The sequence below is a fragment of the Aethalodelphis obliquidens genome, unplaced genomic scaffold, assembly GCF_003676395.1.
Source record: "Aethalodelphis obliquidens isolate GAN/ISIS:26980383/991018 unplaced genomic scaffold, ASM367639v1 scaffold45, whole genome shotgun sequence".
NCBI classification, from domain to species: Eukaryota; Metazoa; Chordata; class Mammalia; order Artiodactyla; family Delphinidae; genus Aethalodelphis; species Aethalodelphis obliquidens.
This window is the reverse complement of record NW_020837989.1, coordinates 2,283,708-2,309,650: the sequence shown is the minus strand read 5'-3', so window position 1 is coordinate 2,309,650 and position 25,943 is coordinate 2,283,708. Positions and strand designations below refer to the sequence as shown.

At 38.9% G+C, this 25,943-nt stretch overlaps 1 protein-coding gene across 2 annotated transcripts in view; it reads left to right on the top strand.

The window, feature by feature from the left end:
• The window catches only part of SGCD (sarcoglycan delta), a 414,508-nt gene that overhangs the window by 383,227 nt on the left and 5,338 nt on the right, over positions 1-25,943 (top strand). For both annotated transcript variants that reach the window (XM_027081446.1, XM_027081445.1), the window contains exon 7: positions 24,565-24,688. In XM_027081446.1, coding sequence (XP_026937247.1) covers positions 24,565-24,688 — 124 coding nt within the window. The remainder of the gene's footprint in view (positions 1-24,564; positions 24,689-25,943) is intronic.

The window sequence follows — 25,943 nt, the reverse complement described above, 5'->3', positions numbered from 1 at the left end:
AGGTAAGGGGAGAGTTTTCTTTAGGCCTAGATCTTACTCAGAACGTAACAGGAGCACTGTATTCAATGCTAGGTAGCAGAATCTAAGAGGGACATTGATTCAACAAGCACTTTCTGAATACCAGGTAACATCCTCGATGCTGGACATAAATCTAGTGTAATTACCGCCCTTACACAGTTTATTCTAGAGGAAGAAAGAGATTAAAAGAGGGAAAGAGACTAGTAGTTACACATTGTGTTCAGTGGCATGCAGGAACGTTGATAGATAGAAGGGGTGGTCAGGGAAGACCTCTCTAAAATGGTGACATTTAAGTGAGACTTGAAGAACGAGAAGGGAACAGACATACCAAGAAGCAGATTAGAGGATGGAAACAGGTGGACCTACCAGGTGTCCAGGGGGCACAGGAAGGTCTCGTTGAAGATCCTCATTAGCCTGGATAAAGGAAACCTCAGAATAACTAGGATGCTTGTCTTGATAAACGTGGAGTACTACTATGGAAGCTCAAGATTACATAGCAAGTTACAGGACGAGACTTCCACCCAGTACATGCAACTAATTTTCAATGCCCCAAACCATGGAATATTATAGAACATACTGGCTAGGAATCGGGATGCTTGGGTTTGATCTACAGCTGTCTAGGTACGTGGCCTGGAGCATGACATTTAACCTCTCTGAACCTCCCTGGGGCTGGTAGTGAATACCAGATGGGATAAAATACATGAAAAGCACCCAACGTGCAGGGCTGAAAACAGGCACTCACTGATGGTATGTGAATGTCACTATGTCGCTGAAACTTGAAACTGGGCTTTCGTTTGAGGCCTCTGAGGTTCCTTTGAATCAGGCTGTGTAAAAGCCTGACTCAGAAATACGGGATGAGTCACAGGGGTTTGCAGGAAACTGACGTCAGACGTCGCATTATGAATTTTCAAGTTGAAAACAGAATGAGCCACGTTGTTTAACATGATGGTACCCAATACCATGCTCTGAAAGTTGTCTAGCATCAAAATCTCACTCAGCATTACTGTAAATGGCCCATTACACTGATACAAATCAGGTTCTTCAGAATGGCTGTTGGTTCATTAGTGTTTCTCAAACAGCCCAACTAAAATATGGGAGCAATTTTTAAAGCACTTTTCTTGAAAGAGGAATTCAACTTTAAGCTCTTAGAGATTCAGTGAGAGCTAATGAACTTCAGATCAATGAAGAAATTGTTCGATAAGTATACACACTTTTTGAGTAACGAATCCCACCGAGGGACTTACCTGGTGGCACAGTGGTTAAGAATCCACCTGCCAATTCAGGGGACACGGAATCGATCCTTGGTCCTGGAAGAGCCCACATGCCACGGAGCAACTAAGCCCACGTGCCGCAACTACTGAGCCCACATGCCACAACTACTGAAGCCCGCGCACCTAGAGCCCTGCTCCGCAACAGGAGAAGCCACCGCAGTGAGAAGCCCGCACACCACAATGAAGGGAAGCCCCCGCTCGCCACAACTAGAGACAGCCCACACGCAGCAACAAAGACCCAACACAGCCAAAAATAAATAAATAAACAAATTTGTAAAAAGAAAAAAAAAAAGAATCCCACCAACTGGCTAAAGTTTTATAGCTTTAATATCACTGGATCAGCAACACAGAAATGCAATTGGCCCGGATAGTACAATGGACCCCTTAAGTAGGCACTGCAGATTTTCATTTATCAACTAGCTGCCCTGGTCACAAGTTGAGTTACTATTCTGTTCCCATCAGTAGGATGGTAGGGTTCCATAGAAAAGCTTGTCTGTCTACAACTCACACATAGATATGCTAAGTCAGTGCTTTTCAACCATCACCACGTAGATGCCCCAGCATTCTGATTTAGTTTGTATGGGATGTGACCCAAGCTTTGAAAGCTCCCCATGTGGTTCTGACCAAATTGAAATTTCCTAGCCCCTGACCTCAGCCAATCCAAGAACTCCCTAAAAGCAGCTACTTTAATGGACCAAAGCAGCACGGAGTTTACAGCCTCTCCCACCCATTTTTTCTAAATTGTTTTCCTATTATACTTCGTATCATATTTTTCCTCAAGCTTAGAACATGCACAGTCATCTTAGGTGTTGGTGTCAGTGTGAATCTGCTATTTCCTAAGAAGGACAGGTGCTAACCTTCTATTTCAGTTACTGCATATATTACTCGGTTTTTATGATATTTTGAAGGTAACAAAGTAACAAAAGCCACTGTCTCCAGTCCTTGAGGATGGGAGCAAAAACATGATCTAAAAACTTGTCTAGGTTTGGAAGTGATTCATGTACATTCTTAGGATGAAGGAAATGAAAGCGAGAAATCTGGATAAGTAATCACTGTTTCAACAAAAACAATTTCAACAGAAAATGAGCTTGAAACAGAGAGAACAAACTGATAATGCCAACAGCAAATAAATTACTCTCTGAGTTTTAAAAACAGACCTTGTGATAGCATTTAAAGTTTTGAGGAGGTTTCTGATTCATGACAGTCCCGAGTATCACCGCCCCATGTTCCACAGGTCCTTGAAATGGAATGTGAGCAGAGAAGAAGAGGTTTCACATGCATGCAGAAATGTGCCAGGAAACAGTGGCTTGATAGAGGAAACATCTCTGCAGGGTTTCATTAAGCTAGGAGACACAACCAGTTTTTCTCCTTGTCATATTCCCTGGGCCACACCGGACTTGGGAAACCACCTCGGAGGGCAGCCAACAGACTCTGGGCACTTTGGACTGTGGTCAGGACTTTTCTTTGTCCCAGCTGTAGAAAGAGATGATTTCAGAGGATACCACCAACATCGTGACTTGGCCAAGCCAAGTCAGCTGCCACTCCATGGACTCGGACTGTGTTTTCAAATATGTCTTCTAGATTTTACAGACAACAGTACCATTGCCACAGCAGTACAGAAATACAGCACCAACCATGATCGAATATGCCTCCCACTTTCCTATCTCTAGCCCTGTATGGCCACATTTCCACTTGACGTTCTCAAACACCTCCAAATCAACTTCTCTAAAACCCAACTCACAGTACACTCTCTAAGTGTTCTGTTTATACTCTTCCCTATCTCAGTGGCTGACCCATACAATCTACCACTCACAAAATCCACAACACTGGAAATCATCCTTGATGCTGACTTGGGTTTGGTGATAGAAAGAGTTTTCTCCCACTTGCATAACCACAGACTCCTAGCTCCTTTTCTGGCAATCCTCTTGCACCCTCTCATCCACTCTCTACTACTCTGTAGTCAAATAAGTAATATATAAATAATAAGTAAATATTATAGAATAAAATTTATATGTATTGTATACAATGTATTAGTCAGGGTTGTATAATATACAGTATAATATACAATGTATTATATATTGTATTAGTCAAGGTTCTCGAGATAAAGAGAACCAATAGGAAATATATATCCATATAGATTAAAATACTTATTATAAGGAATTGGTTGACATGATTATGGGGGCTGAGAAGTATATCACAAGATTATGGGGGCTCAAGATGTACAGTCAGCAACCTGGAGACTCAGGAGAGCCAATGGTGTAAGTTACAGTCTGAGGGCAGGAGAAATTCCCTCTTACTCGGCATCCTTGTTCTCTTTAGGTCTTCAGTGGATTGGATGAGGCCCACCCACATTAGGGAGGGAGGGCAGTCTACTTTACTGAACCCACTGATTCAAATGTTAATCTCATCTAGAAACACCCTTACAGACACACCCAGAATGTTTGACCAAAAGTCCGAGCACCCCATGGACCCAGTCAAGGTGACAAAAAAATAATAACCATGGCAGTAATCTTTGCAGTGTGGACATCAGATCATGCTACCCGTTATCTTCTTACCCCTCTACACCACTTCTCCATTTTAAATCCTTTCTAGTCTTACCGTATTCTGCAACATATTCTGACTAACCTCTTCTTATTAATACCACATTCTCTATCAACCTTTCAATTCCTTTTAACCCACAGAACTATTTTCCTCCTAAAATCAAACACTTCAGGCATGCTGCCCCCTCTGCTTGGGACACTCATCTTTCACATGTCACCATAAGCATTCCCAGACCCCAACTCTTCCCATGGCCCAGGCCCCAGTTACAAATTTTTATAATCCCCTGTACTTCTCCATCAGGGACTCCTCACCACGATATGAAAATAATTGCTTAATGTATCTTACCCTCAATAGCAGATAAACTCACTAGGATAAGGATCAGGTCTATCTTGTTTACAGTTAACACCAACATTTTGCATATACCAGGATTTCTATAAATGTTTGATAAATAAATAAATGAGCCAATTCCTAAAGACTGTACCATTCTGGGGTATAGGCCACCTCTCTGTGTCCCCTTAGCCTAGTATAATATGTTTATTAAATAAATCAACAAGATCTACCCTGGGAAAGAAGGGCTGATGCAAAAGAATATTTTGTGATGGTCTAGCTTGCCTTCATAAAAGCAAACTTCAAAATGGTTTTGCTCTAGATGAGAGAATATCACTGCTTTTCTGATCTCTAGAGTACGGATCTATCTTTAAATGCTGAGCTGAAAAAAATCTAAACAGTATTCTAGGGTTCTGCTCTAAGGATTTAAGAGATGGATTGGATATTCTCATTTGAAGGCCATTTCTCTCAGAATCTAAGCAACGATATGCTGTCCTCTAGAGCAGATACAGAGTACAGACTTGTGGTTGCCGAGGAAGAGAGGAAATGGGGGAGGGACGGACTGGGAGGTTGGGGTTAGCAGATGCAAATAATTATTTATAGAATGGATACCAACAGCTCCTACTGTGTAGCCCAGGGAACTATATTCAATATCCTGTGATAAACCATAATGGAAATGAATATGAAAAAGTGTTTATATATGTATAACTGAATCACTTTGCTGTACAGCAGAAATCAACACAACACGGTAAATCAACAATATGTCAGTTTTTAAAAATCTCTAAAAAATCAGCAGCTTCATTCATAAAATTTAAATACCTACTGCAGATATGAGGGGCTTGAATTTCAAAGTAACACTTGCTTGCCCAGCATTTGTTGTTTGTAGATTTTTTTGATGATGGCCACACTGACCAGTGTGAGGTGACACCTCATTGTAGTTTTGATTTGTATTTCTTTAATAATTAGTGATGTTGAGCATCCTTTCATGTGTTTGTTGGCAATCTGTATGTCTTCTTTGGAGAAATGTCTGTTTAGATCTTCTGCCCATTTTGGATTGGTTTGTTTTTTTGATATTGAGCTGCATGAGCTGCTTGTATATTTTGGAGATTAATCCTTTGCCATTTGCTTCATTTGCAAATATTTTCTCCCATTCTGAGGGTTGTCTTTTCGTCCTGTGTATGGTTTCCTTTGCTGTGCAAAAGATTTTAAGTTTCATTAGGTCCCATTTGTTTATTTTTGTTCTTATTTCCATTTCTCTAGGAGGTGGGTCAAAAAGGATCTTGCTGTGATTTATGTCATAGAGTGTTCTGCCTATGTTTTCCTCTAAGAGTTTTATAGTGTCCAGTCTTACATTTAGGTCTTTAATCCATTTTGAGTTTATTTTTGTGTAAGGTTCTAAAGAACCTAGGGGCAGGACAGGATTAAAGATGCAGACGTAGAGAATGGACTTGAGGACACGGGGAGGGGGAAGATAAGCTGGGACAAAGTGAGAGAGTGGCATGGACATAGATACACTACCAAATGTAAAAAAGATAGCTAGTGGGAAGCAGCCACATAGCACAGGGAGGTCGGCTTGGTGCTTTGTGTCCACCTAGAGGGGTGGGATAGGGAGGATGGGAGGGAGACGCAAGAGCGAGGAGATATGGGGATATATGTACACATATAGCTGATTCACTCTGTTACACAGCAGAAACTTATACACCATTGTAAAGCAATTATACTCCAATAAAGATGTTAAAAAAAAAAGTAAATCCTATAAAATTAGAAAAGCCCAAGTTTTTCCTTACTTTTTGCAGGTGCTTATTTTATTTCAACCAGTCTTTACTGGAAGTTGGAGTTGGTTCCACTGAGTACAGTGTATTCAAGTCAAAACAGTCATTTAAAACAGGATGATAGGGATAGATATGTATCATATGGACTTAGCTAAGCTGGAATGATATTTCCTGAAAATTCCCTTCACTGAGTTAAGGCTGCGTGAGGATTGGAAGGTGGGAGTAAAGTGGCGGTCATACTCCTTTGGCACTGGAAGGTCAGTGCAGAGGACCAGGCTTTTGGAGATCACCTGTTGGCTCCCCTTGTTAGTGTGGGCAACCTAGGTTCTTTCTCTCTTCCATTGCCTGAGCCATGTACATGCTTAGTTTCATGAAGAAGGACAGCAGCTTTGCCTTCACTGAGGCAGAGACCATCACTGCTACCAGTTCACCCTGATGGATTCTCGCTCATCCTCACTCTCTTCATTTCACACCCATCTTCCCGTCCAGCTGCCTGCCCTGCTGACTCCAGACTGCAGCATCAAACACAAAGACAACAGCCTTACACAGACTGTTTACCCAGCTCCCATAACCGTATGAGGTTCTGTTGCTTTAATGAACCTGTATACATCTCACTCATAGAGGCTCTCTTTATCTGACTGAATCCTGATCGAAAACGGGCAACTCTTAGGCCAGATCTGGCTCTCAGAAAGTTGGCCTATTCATAGTTTAAAGTAATAATAAGTTGCCAACACAGCCGCCTGATAAACACACCCCTTGCCATGGCCCTGCCCACCACTGGAACAAGACCCAGCTCCACCCACCAGTGGGCAGGTACCAGTCCCACCAGGAAGCCTGCACAAGCCTCTTAGACAGCCTCGTCCACCAGGGGGCAGACAGCAGCAGCAGAAGTAAAACCCTGCAGCACATGGAATGGAAACTTGCAATCACAGAAAATTAGACAAAATGAGACAGCAGAGGAGTATGTCCCAGATGAAGGAACAAGATGAAACGCCAGAAGAACTAAGTAAAGTGGAGATAGGCAATCTACATGAAAAAGAATTCAGAGTAATGATAGTAAAGATGATCCAAGATCTTAGAAAAAGAATGGAGGCATAGATCGAGAAGATACAAGAAATGTTTAACAAAGACCTAGAAGAACAAAATATAAAACAAACAGATTAACATACAATAACTGGAATGAAAAATACACTAGAAGGAATCGATAGCAGAATAACGGAGGTAGAAGAATGAAAAAGTGACCTGGAAGACAGAATGGTGGAAATCACTGCCGTGGTACAGAATAAAGAAAAAAGAATGAAAAGAACTGAGGACAATCTAGGAGACCTCTGGGACAACATTAAACGTGCTGACGTTTGCATTATAGGGGTCCCAGAAGGAGAAGAGAGAGAAAGGACCTGAGAAAATATTTGAAGAGATAATAGCTGAAAACTTCCCTAATATGGGAAAGGAAACATTCACCCAAGTCCAGGAAGCACAGAGTCCCATACAACATAAACCCAAGGAGGAACATGTCAAGCCACAGATTAATCAAACCAACAAAAATTAAAGAAAAAATATTAAAAGCAACAAGGGAAAAGCAACAAATATCATACAAGGGAATTCCCATAAGGTTATGAGCTGATTTCTCAACAGAAATTCTTCAGGCCAGAATGGAGTGGCAGGATGTATTTAAAGTGATGAAAGGGAAAAACCTACAACCCAGAATACTCTACCGAGTAAGGCTCTCATTCAGATTTGATGGACAAGCAAAAGCTAAGAGAATTCAGCACTACCAGACCAGCTTTGCAACAAAGGCTAAAGGAACTTCTCTAGGTGGAAAAGAAAAGGTCCCAACTAGAAACAAGAAAATTACAAATGGAAAAGCTCACTGGGCAAGGCAACACAGAGTAAAGGCAGGAAATCATCCACACACAAATATCATAGCAAAACCAGCAATTGTTCAAAGAGCAGAGCACAAATGCAGGATATTGGAAATTAAAAGACCAGTGACTTAAAACAATCTTGTTTATATATAGACTGCTATATCAAAACCTCATGGTACCCACAAACCAAAAAACTACAATAGATACACACAAAAAAGAAAAAGCAACCCAAACACATAACTAAAGTTAGTCATCAAATCACAAGAGAACAAAAGAGGAAGGGAAGAAAAAAGACCTACAAAAACAAATCCAAAACAATTAATAAAATGGCAATAAGAACATATATATCAATACTTACCTTAAAAGTAAATGGATTAAATGCTCCAACCAAAAGACACAGACTGGCTAAATGGATACAAAAACAAGACCCGTATATATGCTGTCTACAAGAGACCCACTTCAGATCTAGGTACACATACAGACTGAAAGTGAGCAGATGGAAAAAAGTATTCCATGCAAATGGAAGTCAAAAGAAACCTGGAGTAGCAATACGCATATCAGACAAAATAAACTTTAAAGACTGTAACAACAGACAAAGAAGGCCACTACATAATGATCAAGGGATCAATCCAAGAAGATATAACAATTGTAAATATGACTGCACCCAACCTAGGAGCACTTCAATATATAAGACAAATGTTAACAGCCATAAAAGGGGAAATCAACAGCAACACAATAATAGTGGCGGACTTTAACACCCCACTTTTATCAATGGACAGATCATCCAGACAGAAAATCAATAAGGAAACACAGGCCTTAAATGACATATAAAATGAGATGGACTTAACTGATATTTATAGAGCATTCCATTCAAAAGCAGCAGAGTACACATTAAAGTGCATATGGAACATTCTCCAGGATTGATCACATGCTGGGCCACAAAGTGAGCCTCAGTAAATTTACGAAAACCGAAATCATCTCAAACGTCTGTTCCAACTACAATGCTATGAGGTTAGAAATCAACTACAAGAAAAAAACTGTAAAAACACAAACACGTGGAGGCTAAACAGTATGCTACTAAACAACCAACAGATCACTGAAAAAATCAAAGAGGAAATGAAAAAATACCTAGAGACAAACAAAAACAAAAGCACGATGATCCAAAACCTATGGGACACAGCAACAGCAGTTCTAAGAGGGAAGTTTATAGCAATACAGTCTTACCTCAGGAAACAAGAAAAACCTCAAATAACAACCTAACCTTACAGCTAAAGCAATGAGAGAAAGAAAAAACAAAACCCAAAGTTGTAGAAGAAAAGAAATCATAAAGATCAGAGAAAAAAATAAATGAAATAGAGACGAAGAAAAAAAGATCATTGAATCTAAAAGCTGGTGCTTTGAAAAGATAAAGAAAGTTGATAAACCTTTAGCCAGACTCATCAAGAAAAAAAGGGAGAGGGCTCAAATCCATAAAATTAGAAATGAAAAAGAAGTTACAGTGGACACCAGAGAAATACAAAGGATCATAATAGAGTACTACAAGCAACTAACTATATGCCAATAAAATGGACAGCCTAGAAGAAATGGACAAATTCGTAGAAAGGTACAATCTCCCAAGACTCAACCAGGAAGAAACAGAAAATATGAACAAACCAATCACAAGTTCTGAAATTGAAACTGTGATTTAAAAACTCCCAACAAACAAAAGTCCAGGACCAGATGGCTTCACAGGTGAATTCTATGAAACATTTACAGAAGAGTTAACCCCTACCCTGAAACTATTCCAAAAAATTGCAGAGGAAGGAACACTCCCCAAACTCATTTTATGAGGCCACCATCACCCTGATGCCAGAACCAGAGAAAGATAGTACAAAAAAAGGAAATTACAGACCAATATCATTGACGAACATAGATGCAAAAATCCTCAATAAAATACTAGCAAACTGAACCCAAATCCATTAAAAGAATCATGAACCACGATCATGTGGGATTTGTCCCAGGGATGCAAGGATTCTTCAGTATCTGCAGATCAATCAATGTGATACACCACATCAACAAATTAAAGAATAAAAACCATATGATCATCTCAGTAGATGCAGAAAAAGCTTTTGACAAAATTTAACACCATTTATGATAAAAAAAAAAAACTCTCCAGAAAGTGGGCATAGAGAGAACCTACCTGAACACAATAAAGGCCAGATATGACAAACCCACAGCAAACATCATTCTCAATGGTGAAAAGCTGAAAGCATTTCCTGTAAGATCAGGAATGAGACAAGGAAATCCACTGTCGCCACTTTTATTAACATAGTTTTGGAAGTCCCAGCAATCAGAGAAGAAAAAGAAATAAAAGGAATCCAAATTGGAAACGAAGAAGTAAAACTGTCACTGTTTGCAGATGACATGATTCTATACATCGAAAATCCTAAAGATGCTACTAGGAAACTACTAGAGCTCATCAGTGAATTTCGTAAAGTTGAAGGATACACAGTTAATACACAGAAATCTCTTGCATTGCTGTACACAAATGACGAAAAATCAGAAAGGGAAATTAAAGAAACGGTCCCACTTACCATCGCATCAAAAAGAATAAAATACCTAGGAATAAACCTAGGAGGCAAAAGACCTGTACTCTAAAAACTGTAAGACACTGATGAAAGAAATCTAAGATGACACAAACAGATGGAAAGATATACCATGTTCTTGGATTGGAAGAATCCATATTGTCAAACTGACTATACTACCCAAGGCAAGCTACAGGTTCAGTGCAATCCCTATCAAATTACCAATGGCATTTTTCACAGAACTAGAACAAAAAATCTTCAAATTTGTATGAAGACACAGAAGACCCTGAATAGCCCAAGCAATCCTGAGAAAGACAAGCAGAGCTGGAGGAATCAGGGTCCCTGACTTCAGACTATACTACAAAGCCACAGTCATAAAAAACAGTATGGTACTGGCACAAAAAACAGAAATATAGATCAGTGGAACAGGATAGAAAGCCCAGAAATAAACCTATGTACCTATGGTCAATTAATCCGTGACAAAGGAGGCAAGAATATACATTGGAGAAAAGACAGTCTCTTCAATAAACAGTGCTGGGAACACTGGACAGCTACATGTATAAGAATGAAATTAGAACACTCTTTAACACCATTTACAAAATGAACTCAAAGTGGATTAAAGATCTAAATGTAAGACTGGATACTATAAAACTCTTAGAGGAAAACATAGGCAGAACGCTCTTTGACATAAATTGCAGCAATATCTTTTCAATCCTTCTCCCAGAATAATGGAAATAAAGACAAAAATAAACAAATGGGACCTAATTAAACTCAAAAGCTTTTGCACATCAAATGAAACCATAAACAAAAAGACAGCCCACAGAATGGGAGAAAATATTTGCAAATATGCAACTGACAAGAGATTAATCTCCAAAACATACAAACAGCTCATGCAGCTCTATATCAAGAAAACAAAGAACCCAATCAAAAAATGGGCAGAAGATCTAAATAGACATTTCTCCAAAGAAGACAAACAGATGGCCAAAAAGCACACGTAAAGATGCTCAACATCACTAACTATTAGAGAAATCCAAATCAAAACTATAATGAGGTATCACCTCACACTGGTCAGAATGGACATCATCAAGAAGTCTACAAACAATAAATGCTGGAGAGGGTGTGGAGAAAAGGGAACCTTCCTACTCTGTTGGTGGGAATGTAAATTGGTACAACTATTATGGAGAACAGTATGGAGGTTCCTTAAGAAACTAAAAATGGAGTTATCATATGATCCAGCAATCCCACTCGTGGGCATATAACCAGATAAACCGTAATTCAAAAAGATACATACACCCCCCGTGTTCACTGCAGCACTATTTACAATAGCTAAGACATGGAAACAATCTAAGTGTCCATCGAGAGATGAATGAATAAAGAAGATGTGGTACATATATACAATGGAATACTACTCAGCCATTTAAATGAATGAAATAATGCCATTTGCAGCAACATGGATGGATATGGAGATTATCATACTAAGTAAGTCAGAGAAAGACAAATACATGAAATCGCTTATATATGGAATCTAAAAAAAAAAAAAAAAGATACAAATGAACTTATTTACAGAACAGAAACAGACTCAGAGACTGAGAGAATGAACTTATGGTTACCAGGGAGAATGGGTGGGGGGAAGGGATAGATTGGCAGTTTGGGATTGACATGCACACACTGCTGTATTTAAAATAGATAACCAACAAGGACCTACTGTATAGCACAGGGAACTCTGCTCAATACTCTAATAACCTAAATGGGAAAAGAATTTGAAAAAGAATAGATACATATATATGTATAACTGAATCACTTTGCTGTACACCTGAAACTAACACAACATTGTTAATCAAGCATACTCCAATACAAAATAAGAATTTAAGAAAAAGAAACATTGAGAAACCATACTCCCTCTTGACATGAGAAATGAAAAAAAATAATAATTTGCCAAAGTTTAAAGGTGAGTTGATTTTACTGTACAATTTCCAAATCCATCTTTTGAAAAATCAGAAACCTGGACCTCTAGAGAACAGCAGTAGAATAGTCTAAGTATCCTGACCAGTTGTTTTAGTTGAAAAGAACAAAAAATTGGTAAAAATATTTTAAATGCATCAATGAGCTAGAAATTAGTTATGATTAGTCCAAGAGGTAAAATACCATAGGAACCCAGAGAAGTAACCTGAGCATTGAGGCCAGCTGTAACTTTACAGATTTTGCTAAACTAGATGAAATTCAACTTCAGTTTTATGATCTGTTGGGTCATGGGAACAAAGCAAATCTCAGGGCTCACTGAAAACAGGTAGTCTATCTAAAGATCCCACAGATGTAACTGGGACCCCAGTGTACCAAACCTTCAGTGTATGGATGAAATAGAATATACCTACCTGGTCTTGCCCTCCTCTGACCTTTCCACCCAGAGGATTACAAGGGAAATGGCCTGTCTTGAACCTCAGCACTGAATGGAAGGAAAAGAAAAAACTTTCTCCAAGGCCTGGTAACTTCAAACTGGCCCTCCCTCTGTCTGTAGCCTGAATTCATATTACCTGGTTGGTCCTAAGACATCCAGCAAAGCAATTAGTTTACACTTGACCCAAGCTGAAGGTGGCACCAGTGATTGATGGAAACAGACACAAATCCTCTCTAGAAAAAAATCACCTTCAAAGTAGGTCTCAAATAAGTTCAGCAAATAAAGACCCAAGAGACATGAACCCACAGAGGCAAGAAATATGAAGCATACTCAGAAACAAGGCACCATGAGCAAGAGAGAAGCATGGAAACAAGGCAGCCAGTTTAGCTGCACAGAGGCTTCAGATATGGGAATTAGCAGAGAAAGAATATAAAATAATATGTTTACTATGAGTTGAGAAACAAAAGAGAATTGAAAGAGTAAAAACCAAAGGAATATAAAAATGGCTAACAAATTAGAAATGCACAATAAGGAATTTCTAGAAATGAAATATAATCTCAAAAAGGAAAACTCCAATGGATGTGATGAAAAATAATACAAAGAAAAATTAAACGAACATGAGACTATATCTACAGAATCATCCAGAAAAAAGAGAGGCAGAATCACAGGAGTTCTGGAACAGGAATGCTAGGATGAGAATGTCTAATCTAAGTTTCAGCATGAAAAGAGAGAGAATGGAGCAAAAACAATTTTCGAAGACATATCAGCTGAGTGTTGTCCAGAAGTGATGAAAGACACAAAAGTACAAATTTAGAGAGTCAAAAAAAAAAAAAAAAAAACCTCAGGTAGAGTAAATAAAATGAAATCTACATCTAGGCATATCAAATGACATTTCAGAACATCAAAAATTAAAAGCATCAGGAGAGACTAGAAGAAAAAAGAAGTTCTAGACTTGAAGTTAGACTGAGAGCTGACTTCTTAACCACAACAGTGAGAACCAGATACAGAGGAATAATATCTTCAGTTCCTGACAGAAAATAACTGTCAGCACAGCATTCTGCATCCAGAGAAAATCCCTTTTACAAAAGAGGGCAAATTAAAAAATTACTCCAGAAAAAGAAAACTGAGGATTTGCCCCAGCAAACCCTCACTAAAAGAACATGTCAAAAACTTTCTTGATTTTAAGAAAAAAGGGAGGTGTATGGTGACAGAAGGAATAAGTGGACAATACATAGATATAATATGTAAATAAACACTGAATAAACAACAATCTTCCCAGATTAAAAAACACAGAACCAAAGTACCTAACAGTACAGATAAATCAAAAATAGTATATTTGAACTGTTACATTTTAAAAGAAAATCCATTAAAGATTTAATATTGTTAAGGTATTGACTTTCCTCAGAATTGATCTATGGATTCACACAATCCCAATCAAATTCCCTACAGGCTTTTAAGACTTATATGGAAAAGGAAAACATCTAGAAGAGCTAAACCAATCTGTTTTCCTTTTGCAAAAGCTAAAGGGGTTGCTCTAGCTGATTCTGACTTCTTACAAAGTTATGGTAACCAAGACAGTCCGGTATTAGCGTGACGCTAGGCAAAGAGATAAATAGAGAGTTTAGAAATAGATCTGTATGTACATGGTTAATTGATTTTCAAGAAAAGCACCAGTGCTATTCAATAGGGAAAGGATTATTTATTCAATAAATGGTGCTGGAACAACTCAATAAACCTACTGGTAAAAAAGTGAACCTCAACTCTATTCTTAAAAACTAATCAAGATGGATCATAAATCTAAATGTAAAGCTAAAACTATAAAGCTTCTGGCAAAGACATGAGAGACTATCTTTGTAACCTTGGGGTAGGTGATGGCTTATTAGGGAAGGTACAGAAATACTAAACATAAAATATATGATAAATTGACATTCATCAAAAGACACTGTTTAAAAATGAGGTAAGTCATGGATTGGGAGAACATACTTGATATTGATAGATATATAGATAGATTTCAGGTATCTGTATACACACAGAGATATTTATATCTGAATTTTCTGAAAATATATCTGAAATTTCAGAGATATATACACACAAAAGTTTTCACCTAGGATATACAGCAAATCAGTAACAAAAATACAAATAACCCAATTGTTAAAAAAAAAAAAAGTTGGACAAAATATTTAAATAGATCCCTCCCAAAAGAACATCTTTGAATAGCCAATAAGCATGTGAAAAGCTGCTCGACCTCATTAGTCATCAGGGAAGTGAAAACTGTAATGAAGAACCATTTTATAGCTACTGGAATAGTTTTAATTATATCAATATTGGTGCTAGGAATGTAAAATTGCACAACTACCTTGGAAAACAGTGTGTCCGTTTTCTTATTGTATTAGCCTACAGCAGCTTAAAAAACCAGACATTTGTTATCTCACAGTTTCTGTGGGTCAGAAATCTGGGTGCAATTTAGTGATGCCTCTCACTCAAGATCAATTATCAGGTTGCACTTAAGCTGTTGGCCAGGGCTGTGATCTTTTCAAATGCTTGTCTTGGGGAAGATCTGTTTATAAATGCACTCCAGTGGTTGGTGGCAAGACTCAGCTTCCTGTAGATTATTGGAATGAGGGCCTTAGTTCCTCATGGGCTAATGGGATCCCTCAGTTTCTCAGACATCTCCACAGGGCAGTTCCCAGCATGGCAGCTGGCATCCCTTTGAGTGAGGGAATGAGAGCAGGAACCCAAGATGGAAGCCACAGTCTTTTTAAAACCTAGTCTTGTGAGTGGCATCCTATCACTCTTGCAATGTTTTACTTGTGTAGAAGCAAGCCACTATATCCAGCCCACATCTAGGAGAGAGAATCACCTAAGAGCATGAATACCAGAAGTCAAGGATCATTGAGGATTATTTTAGATACTGCCTTACCACGTTTATTAAAGACACACCTATGCTACAACTTAGTAGTTCTATTCATAGCTACTTATTTTAGAGAAATGAAAACTTGATCCTCATAAAGACGTGTGCAAAATAGCCCCAAACTCAAAACAACCAAATATCTACCAACAGGAAACTGGATAATGGGTACAAATGTGCAGTTATAAGCTGAATGAGTTCTGGAGAGCTAATGTACAGCGTGGTGGTGACTATAGTTAATAAATAATAATGTATTATATATTTGAAATTTGCTAAAAGAGTAGATCTTAAGTGTTCTTAACACATGGAGGGTAAAGGTAAATATGTGAGGTGATGAACAGGTTAATTACCTTAATTTGGGGAATCATTTCACAATGTATACATGTATCAAAACATCATGTTGTACACCTTAAATACATACAATGTTTATTTCTTAATAAAATTAAAGGATCTGTGCGTTTCACTGTATGTAAATTTTTCCTCAGTAAAAAGTCATCTGAAATAAACAAGTAATCCAATTACATGAGAGACACATCTAAAATGTAACCATACAGAATGGATGGTATTTAAAAGAGTAGAAAAATGCGTTCAAGGCAAATACAGAGTGAGAACAACTATACTAATAGGCAAAATGGATTTCAAGGCAAAAACATTATAAGAAATAGAATCATTATACACATTGATAAGAAAAGACAATAAGGAAGACAGAACAATTCTAAGCTGATATGTATTTAATAAAATACCTCTTTTAGTAACTGATAGATCAAACAGATATATATATAAATTTGAACAGAACAATTAAATATCTTGAGTTAACAGACACACATAGAACATGGCACCAACAACTGCAGAACACACACTCTTTTCAGACAGGCATGAATATTTTAAAAATTGACATATACTGGGCCAAAAACCTAGCCTCAATTTTTAAATAATTGATTTTTTTAAAGAGAATGTTTTTTAACTCTCATAATATTATCAGTTTAAAACTGATGAATAAAATATACACTAGAAATAAATCCTAGAAAATCTTACATATTTAGAAATGAAGGAAAATCCTTCTGTAAAACTTACCACAGGAGAAATTATGCTAAAATTACAAAACATTTACATCTATATTAATACTCCTTTGGGCTGCTGCCAAAAAAATACACGTCCTTAAATGAATATATTAACTAAGAAGGCAGAACATTTTAATTAACTAAGGTGGCAACACATTTTAGAACTTAGATTAGGATAATTCTGCAGTTGTTCTATTTAGAACAAAAGACAGGGAAAATTTAAGGACAAGAAATAAACATAACACAGGATTGACAAAAGCAAAAGTTAGCTCTTTGAAAAGATGAATAATTGACAGTACTGCTAAAGAGGAAAAGAAGACATGAATAAAAATATTTGGAACAACAAAAGACATAACTACAAATGTTGGGGACATTTTTTTAAATGAAAATATTATGAAAAGCTTTTGCCAAGAAGTTTAAACCTTTCTATGAAATAGAAAAATACTAAGAAGACATAACTCACCAAAATCAACCTGAGAAGAAACATAAAACCTGTATGATCCTATAATTATTTTTTAAAATGGAAATAAGGTGTCATTCCATGCCCAGGTTTATGAATGATTTAAATATTCAAGGAGTAAATAATTCTAATCTTTCATTAAAAATTCCAAAATATAGAAAACTGATAGAACCTGACAAATATATTGTAAGACAGAAAAATTACAGGATAAACTCACTTACGAACACAGGTGCAAAATCCTAAAAAAAATTAAGTTTCAGAAATTGATAGAAAAGATGATACGTAATGACAATGTTGAACTAATACCAAAAAATTTAGGAGTGGATTATTATTGGAAAATTCATATAATTCACCACATTAATATATTAAGGAGAAGTATATCATCTCAATATATGAAGAATAAAATGGTACTTGATAAAATTCATAGCAATGAATGATAGAAACTCTTAGCAAAATAAGAATAGAACGGAACTCTGTCATCACAATAAAAAGTATTTTGGGAAAAAATAAAAACCGTAGAACGAAAGAATCTGAATGATAATTTTTTTTTTTTTTTAGGGACAAAGGTGGGGTTTGTTTTTAATCATAAAAGAAAAAAAAAACTCCTAAGGAATCTTAACAAAGGAAGGGAATATTTCACACTCAGAGAATAGACACCAGGACACAGCATTAGAAGTGTTTTTACTCCAGACCTGTCCTCATCTCCTCCAACAGCAGAGATGGGAAGGAGACAGTTGAAGCAAACAGGCAATTCTGTAAAACAAAGACTTAGAAACCCTACAAATACGATTAAAATCTAAACTTCTGTTTTGCTTAAAAAAAAATTTTTTTAATATATCAGAAGGCCTGCTTTAGTGACATACTAGTCCCACCAGAAAATAACCCCAAAACCCCCATGTCAGTAACATGCTCAAGTTGACCAGCCAACTCGTATTTCCAAACCCCTGTGTGTACAAGTACGTGTGTGTCTTTTAAACCAAAGCCCCAGGGCTCAGGTGACTGCTACTGCTATCAATTCAGGAAAAGGCAAGACTGCTGTTTCCTTACTTTTAGTCAACACTGTATTGGACAGTCCTAGACAGAACAGTATGAAAAGTAAAAGAAATAAGAAGTATAAGAAATCAAAAGACATAAAACTGTCAAAATAATTACTGCCTACCAAGAAAACCTAAATCAACCTGCGTACAAATTGTGAAAAATAAGATAATTTACCTAGGTGTTAACTATAAGATCAACATACCCAAAACAACAAACAAAAACCTGAATCTCAGTACAACAGGAAAAAGAAATAGGTGTAAGAGAAATACATTTTTACTGAAATACCATTTTCAATAGCCACAAGAGATATGCTGAATCCACATGGAGAAGACTAACTTTTTTGAAATACATCCAAGAAAACATAACCAACTAGTGACAGGTGCAATGATCATGAAGTGAACATAAATCCAATCAAAATTCCAACAGGTTTTCCTTCAGTTGAAACTTCAGTTGATTCTGACATTTATTTGGAAGACCAAGAATAGCTAGGACAGTCTGGAAAAACAAGGCAAGAGAACTTGCCTTATGAAATGTAAAGAATTTAAAAATCATAGTAAGCTAAAATATTTAATTAATTATTGTCACAGGGATAGATGAATAGAATAACGAAACAGACTAGAAAACCCTGAAAGAGGCCCATAAGTGTATGGAAACATCATTTATGACAGAGCTAAATATGGGCTTTTCAATATATGATGTTGAGATCCTTCATCTGCATCTGTTTTGACCCCAACCTCAGACTACACACAAAAATGAATACCCATGAATTAGAGACTTAGAAAAAGCAAAACATAAAAGTTTTAAAAACAATATTGAAGAACTTTATGGTTTCAGTGTAAGGAAGGATTTCTCAGATAAGACACAGAAAGCACAAACCCTAGAGGAAAAGATAATAAATTTGTTGACATTAAAATATAAAACTTTTTCACCCCAAAATGCTAAGCATAGAGTGAAAAGATAAACTACAGCCTCAAAAAAAGAAATTATCAATACATAGAACTGCTAAACAATTAATATTTCAGAATATATAAAGCATGACTATAATTCATACATACAAAATCAAAAAAAAAATTAAAGGAGACAAAAAACATTTCACTGAAGAAGAATCCCAAATGGCTTACCAACAAATGAAAAGAGCCTTAACTCCATTACTCATCTGGGAAATGCAAATTTAAAAGACAGTAGCATCCCATTTCACACTCACTTCATAATAAACAATATCAAATGCTAGCAAGAAAGTAGAAAAAAACAGAACTCTATACATTACTAGTGGGAAAGTAACAAAGCTGTAGATAAGCATACCTTAGGAGCTAGCAATTCCACTCTTCACCTATGTGTCCTAAAGAAAATTTACAAGTGAACACCAGGATCCACATACAAGAATGTGCAGAGATGACTTCGTAGAAACAAAAACTTGGTATCAAGCCAAATGTCCAACAAAAGGATGGACAAAGAAATCATGATGTGTGATAACCTCAGGGGAATAGAATAAATTACAGCTGTGCTACAGCATGGATGCATCTCAGGAACAGAATGTTGAGGCCAAAAATAAGTAAATCACTAAAGAATACATAAGTGGAATTATTCTGTGCATAAAGCTCAAAAACACATGGTAGTAAACAATTTATCATTTAAGGAGGCAAATGTAGTAATATAATATTATAAAGAAAAGCAAGAAAACTAAACAAAATTCATAGTAGTAGTTACTCTTGAGAGAAGGAAATGGTTAGGATTAGGAAGAGCTCAGGGAATACAAAGGTAAGAATTTTCTTTTTTTTAAAAAAAAAGGATGGGGCTTCCCTGGTGGCGCAGTGGTTGAGAGTCTGCCTGCCGATGCAGGGGACGCGGGTTCGTGCCCCGTTCTGGGAGGATCCCACATGCCGCGGAGCGGCTGGGCCCATGAGCCATGGCCGCTGAGCCTGCGCGTCCGGAGCCTGTGCTCCGCAACGGGAGAGGCTGCAACAGTGAGAGGCCCGCGTACCGCAAAAAAAAAAAAAAAAAGGATGGTGACTATACAAGATTCATGTCAGTGTCATCCTTTATAACATATTTCTATTTAGAGAAACCTTTTGCATCAATTCCAAAAATGTAATGATTTGGAATAAAATGTTTTTTCATCAGAAGCCCTGGCAGTAACCAGCCAGGTTAGAATCGCAGCTACCTCCTGTCCAGAGCATCTCCATCACTTGCCATATATGACTGTGCAGAGACTCGTTTTCCTTATAGCTTTCTTATGGGTCACTCACTGACATCACCTTTCCAGTCTTTGTGGGCATCTGATATGACGACGTTGTTTTAGAGCAGTGGTTCTCAAAGTGTGGTCCCCAAACTAGCAGCTTCAGCATCACCTGTGACTTGTCACAAGTGCAGGCATTCAGGCAACACCCTTAACCTACTGTATCAAACTCAGGGGTGGAGCCCGGCAACCTAAGTTTTAACAAGGCCTCCAGGGGATTCTGCTGCTCCTGTTTGAGAACCCCTGTTCTGGAGGGCATGGCCCAGCCTTGGACCTCCTTTCCTAGACTTTCTTCCATTCTCAGATCCTTCAGTCCTCCCAGACTGGAGTCGCGTGTGCTCCTAACGGGAGCAGTATTCATTTCCAAGAGCCAGCAGGACCCTCCATTGTCACCAGCGCCCCCCAAATCAGGAGGAAGCCTCCCTCCATGTTCCTTGCTCAACACTATCTAAGCGGTGGTGTTTTGGTTGTTCATCTATGGTCAGAAATTGACTGGCATCACTGCAAGAGTGCTTTGTCTGCTCTTTGCAGGCCCCACAGGGCTCTTGTAGGAGCTTTTTTTTTTTTTTTTTTTTTTTTACAGTGGAAAGATTTAGCATGTGAACAAACTATTAAGTCTGCCTGAAGGACAAAGGGCGTTAAGATGAGGTATGAAACACAAAGCCAGTTACCGTTTTGTCCCTGCTGCCAGGAAATTCTCATTTCTACCTTATCTTAGCCTCTCACACTGGGAGACAGTTTCAGAGTAGCCCCCTTCCTTGTCATCCTGGTACTTCCAAGGCTGTGAGAGGGGAAAAGGCAGCAGTCATTTCTGAGTCCACTTCTCTGGCCTGGGAGCCCTCCTGCTGATTTCAAAGCCCATGGGAGGCGGCAAGGATAAAGTGAATTCATATGACTGAAATGCCAACACTCTATCTGATAAAGTTCTCCCAGCTCCAAACTTTTTTTTTCTATTTTGAGTTTTTCCCTCTCAACTATCTTTTTGTATGAATCATCCACTTTGAAGGCTACATACCAAGTATGAACACATTCACCATATCCTGAATTTGATGTCACTGATGTCAACCTTTTCAGTAAGTTGTGAGGACTGTTGTAGGGAAGGAAGTATGTCTCACTGAGCCATATGTAGTACTTACCCTTATTTATGGGGGCTACTTTTGGAAATACAAGTGCATATTCCATGAAGATAGATTTGACATTTAATTACGAAGAATGGCGTGAAGATATGAGAGACAGGAAAGGCGGCCAGTTTTTCTGGAAGTGATACGGAATACTGGACCACATGCTTGGGTTTGAATCTTAGTTTTGCCCTTTTACTAGGTGTGCAACCCTGAGCAAGTCATTTACCTTAGCGTCCTTGCTTGTACAATCAGGACTGAAGGAGTGCCAAAGGCATAGGATTTTTGTGGGGATTGAATGAGAGAACACATATAAGGCACGTTCCACAGTGTCCATCACCTCGTGAGTATTCAGTAAAGCATAGCTGATGTTTATGGAAAGAAATAAGACTAACAAAATAGGTCAGATCAAGCTCTAAATGGGCAAATAAGTCCAAGAGTTCCTATCTTTTCTTAGAAATGTGTGAAGGTTTTGATAAAGAGAAGTGACATGTTCAAAACTGACTTCAGGTGTGTGTGAAGTACACACACCTGACTTCACTTTATGTGTCAAGTACACCAGGGAAAAAAAAGGAAGAATTAGAGACAAAACTTGGGAGGTTTCAACAGTCCAGGTTAGAGATGAACTAATATATTAAGTAGGGAGAAGTCGTGAGTTAAAAACTGCGTTAACTGATGCAGTGACGGAGGGAGGGAGAGAGGGAGGGAAGAAGGGGAACAGAGAAGATGGCGTGAGGGCTCTCCCCTGGGGAAGGTGGAGGATGGCAGTGCCCTGGAGAAGAGGGTGAACAAATGTGGAAGAGAGCTGGCAGTACTGTCAGAAAGGAAGCTTATGCCCTGAGGGGAAAGGTCTCAATAGCAGTGAAAACAGAAGGTGTTAGACAACACTAGGATAAGGGGTGTGAGTCAGCCAGACCTTATAGGAGAGAAGCAAAGAAAATGGCGGAAAACCATCTTCAGACTTTAGACGTGAGCTACAGGAAGAGCTTGATGCGTTGGATTAAGGTCCTAGACAAGGCTGTGCCGCACAGACATCATTCCCTGCCACTCTAGCAACAAGACCCCCTTCCTCGAGCTGACGTTATAGTGAGAAAAACCACAGGCAAAGGAAGTCAACCACAGTTCGAGGTAGAACCACACCCGGCTCAGCACCCGCTTGGTGAAGGTCTTGTGAGGACGAGATGGTAGGATAGGGGATCTTTGCCACACACAAAGGGGTGAGGTCCGAATGGAAAGAAGGAGTGAAAGAGAAGCTCAAGCCAATCCTTTGCTTAGGACTAGACACCTGTTGTTTCTCTTTTAGACTCTGGATGAGCCACTGCAGGGGGAGCACAAAAATCAGTGGAGAAGCCTGCTCTCTGAAGCACACCTCAGGGACCCAGACCTGGGAAGTGGGGAAGAGCCCTGTCTTGGCACCTGCGGAATGTAGCTTGACATGGCTCAGGGTGGCGCCCCACAGATCGCCTTGCTCTGCCCGCCACTTACTGATGCCTGTGAGGGTGTGTCCTACCCGTGGGGGCTGGTAGAAGCAGAACATGGAGTCAGCAGTTGGCAGAGAAGATGATGTTCCTTTTAAACACGTTCAAAGTGTCTGAAAGTTAGGAGTGGAGAAATGAAATGCAGAAAACTGGTCTGATTTAGAGTGGCTTGGTGGCCACTCCTGAGGTCCATGCTTCCTAAGTTGGGATACTTTCTTTATAACAGAGAAGGGGATCGTCATTCAGTTCAATTTGGAGATAGTATTAAAATCTGGAATATTTAGAGGATGGTTGGGTTTTAGTTCATATTTTTTGCATAAAATGAGTTAGGCAAAAATCTTTCTGCGAAGCATTATCCTCTTTTGCCCTAATAATTAGCATAGAATGTGGCTGATTCTCCTTCTCTCAACTTACTTAATTTACATACAATAAAATTCACTCTTGGGAGGTATAATTATGTAAGTTTGCATAAACACATGGAGGCACCTAACCACCACTGCAGTCAAGATACAGAACAGTTCTATCACCAGAAAACATCTCTTCTTCATGCTGTCCCTCTGTAGTCAAATCACTTCCCTCTAACTTATCTCTTCTGAGTTTTCTTTTGACAATTGCCTATTTGAGTAAGGCCTGAGATTTCTTTACGATTTCTTTACGATAACGACAGTAACAGCAGTAATAGTAATATTTAACACATATTAATTATACATTTCCAATGTGCCAGGCACCATTTGAAGCACTTTAGAGATGAAGAAACTAAGGCTTTGAGAAATTTTGGAAAAGAGAGGAGGGAAGAAGGACTTGCCCAAGGTCATACAGTGGCAGCCCCATGGTTTGAGTTAGCCATGTCCAACTCCTAGGGTCTATTTTCTTTTTTTTTTTTTTTTTTTTCTGCTGTACGTGGGCTTCTCACCGTTGTGGCCTCTCCCATTGCGGAGCACAGGCTCCAGATGCGCAGGCTCAGCGGCCCTGGCTCACAGGCCTAGCCGCTCCACAGCATGTGGGATCTTCCCGGACCGGGGCACGAACCCGTGTCCCCTGCATCGGCAGGCGGACTCTCAACCACTGCGCCACCAGGGAAGCCCCCTAGGTCTATTTTCTTAACCTCTATCCAGTTCTGCTTCCAGGAAGACAAAGAAAGTAGGGCGACGTGGAAAGAATATCTGCTAATTTCAGGAAGCTCAGTTTAGACCTGAGATTGCCTTACTCTAGAAATAAACAGAACTTATGTAAGAATTTGGTTAATCATGCTAATGAAGCAATAATTGACTGGGTGCAAGATAGAATGAAGCCAGGATCCTAGAACACCTTCCGTACAATCTTCGTGATATGCAGTGAAGATAAAGCCCAGATACGTTATGTCCACCCTCATAAAGTTGATCAGGCATGCAAAGCTAGAATTCCTTGATCAGATGCTGAAATGTTGTCTCAACGCTCAGAGCACCAACTTCCTCCTAACTTTACTAAAACAGTGAAATGGGATCTTTGATCTTAGTCTTGTGCATATTTCAGGTTGGAGTCCCCCACCCGGTCTCTGGTGATGGAGGCCCCAAAAGGAGTAGAAATAAATGCAGAAGCTGGCAACATGGAAGCCACCTGCAGAACAGAGCTGAGACTGGAGTCCAAAGATGGAGAGGTAAGCATGAGAGGAACAGAGGCCCAGAGAGACACAGCTCCAACGACCCAATGTTTCCTAAGACGCATCAATCCCTTTGCCTCTGAAGTTTATCCTGCAGTGTAATGATCCTACAGTGTGACAGCAAAAAGTGCCAATTGGAAGGTTTTATTTCTGGAACAAATATGTTGAATGGCACGATTAGAAGCCAAACCCACAACACATAAAAGTTATAATCCATTATCTGTAAAAGTGCTGAGGTAATAGTATGTATCGCAAGGACAGAATTATAAGGACATCTGTGAAAATGAATGCTATTTCCAAACTCTCTCATCACCTTAAAGTAAGATTTAGTTGGCTGGTATAATTAAACTGCATATCACACACGTCTATTTAAAGAGGAACTTAGTTTACTGGTAGACTTTTTTTTTTTTTTTTTTTTTTGGTGGTACGCAGGCCTCTCACTGTTGTGGCCTCTCCTGCTGCGGAGCACAGGCTCCGGACGTGCAGGCTCAGCGGCCATGGCTCACGGGCCCAGCCGCTCCGCGGCATGTGGGGGATCTTCCCGGACCGGGGCACGAACCCGTGTCCCCTGCATCGGCAGGTGGACTCTCAACCACTGCGCCACCAGGGAAGCCCTGGTAGACATTTTTAAGTGTACATTGTATGTTTCTACTTTCACTGAAAATGGAAAAGTCAGATCTAACAGCTATCCCAAATCAGAACAAGCCAAATTTAACTAGGCAGCAAGAGGCTAAGAGATGAGAGACTGCAAACATTCATTCTCTTAGCCCAACACAGTCCCACCTTGGTGAACAGAATAGCTGTTCGTGTTTTTGCAAGCAAGGTAAGCCAAATCCCCAAAGAAAATATGATTCGAACGCAAACTTTTGAAAGTGGCTTTATCGTGTTCATAAGTGATTTTTTCTACTTAAGATTTTATTTAAAAGAGAAAAAATGTGTTTTTAAAGCAAAACTCTATTCCACCTTCCATATCTACTTACAGGTTATCAGTCTCCACCTGCCTCTGTATACCAAGCCTGCCTTTTGATTGGTTGGCATGTGCTATATTTGTTTTAAAAGAGCTAGTCAGATAGAGCTTTCAGTTATCGAAACTGTCTCTGTAGACAGCTGCAGGCTCCAAACCACATACATTTAGAAGTAGCGACTACATCACAGATACAGTTGAACAGCTATCAGAATGTGGACCCTGGAGGAATCAGTTATAATCTTGACCATCATTTAAGACTGGAAGTACTGCATATTCTTGAAGGCC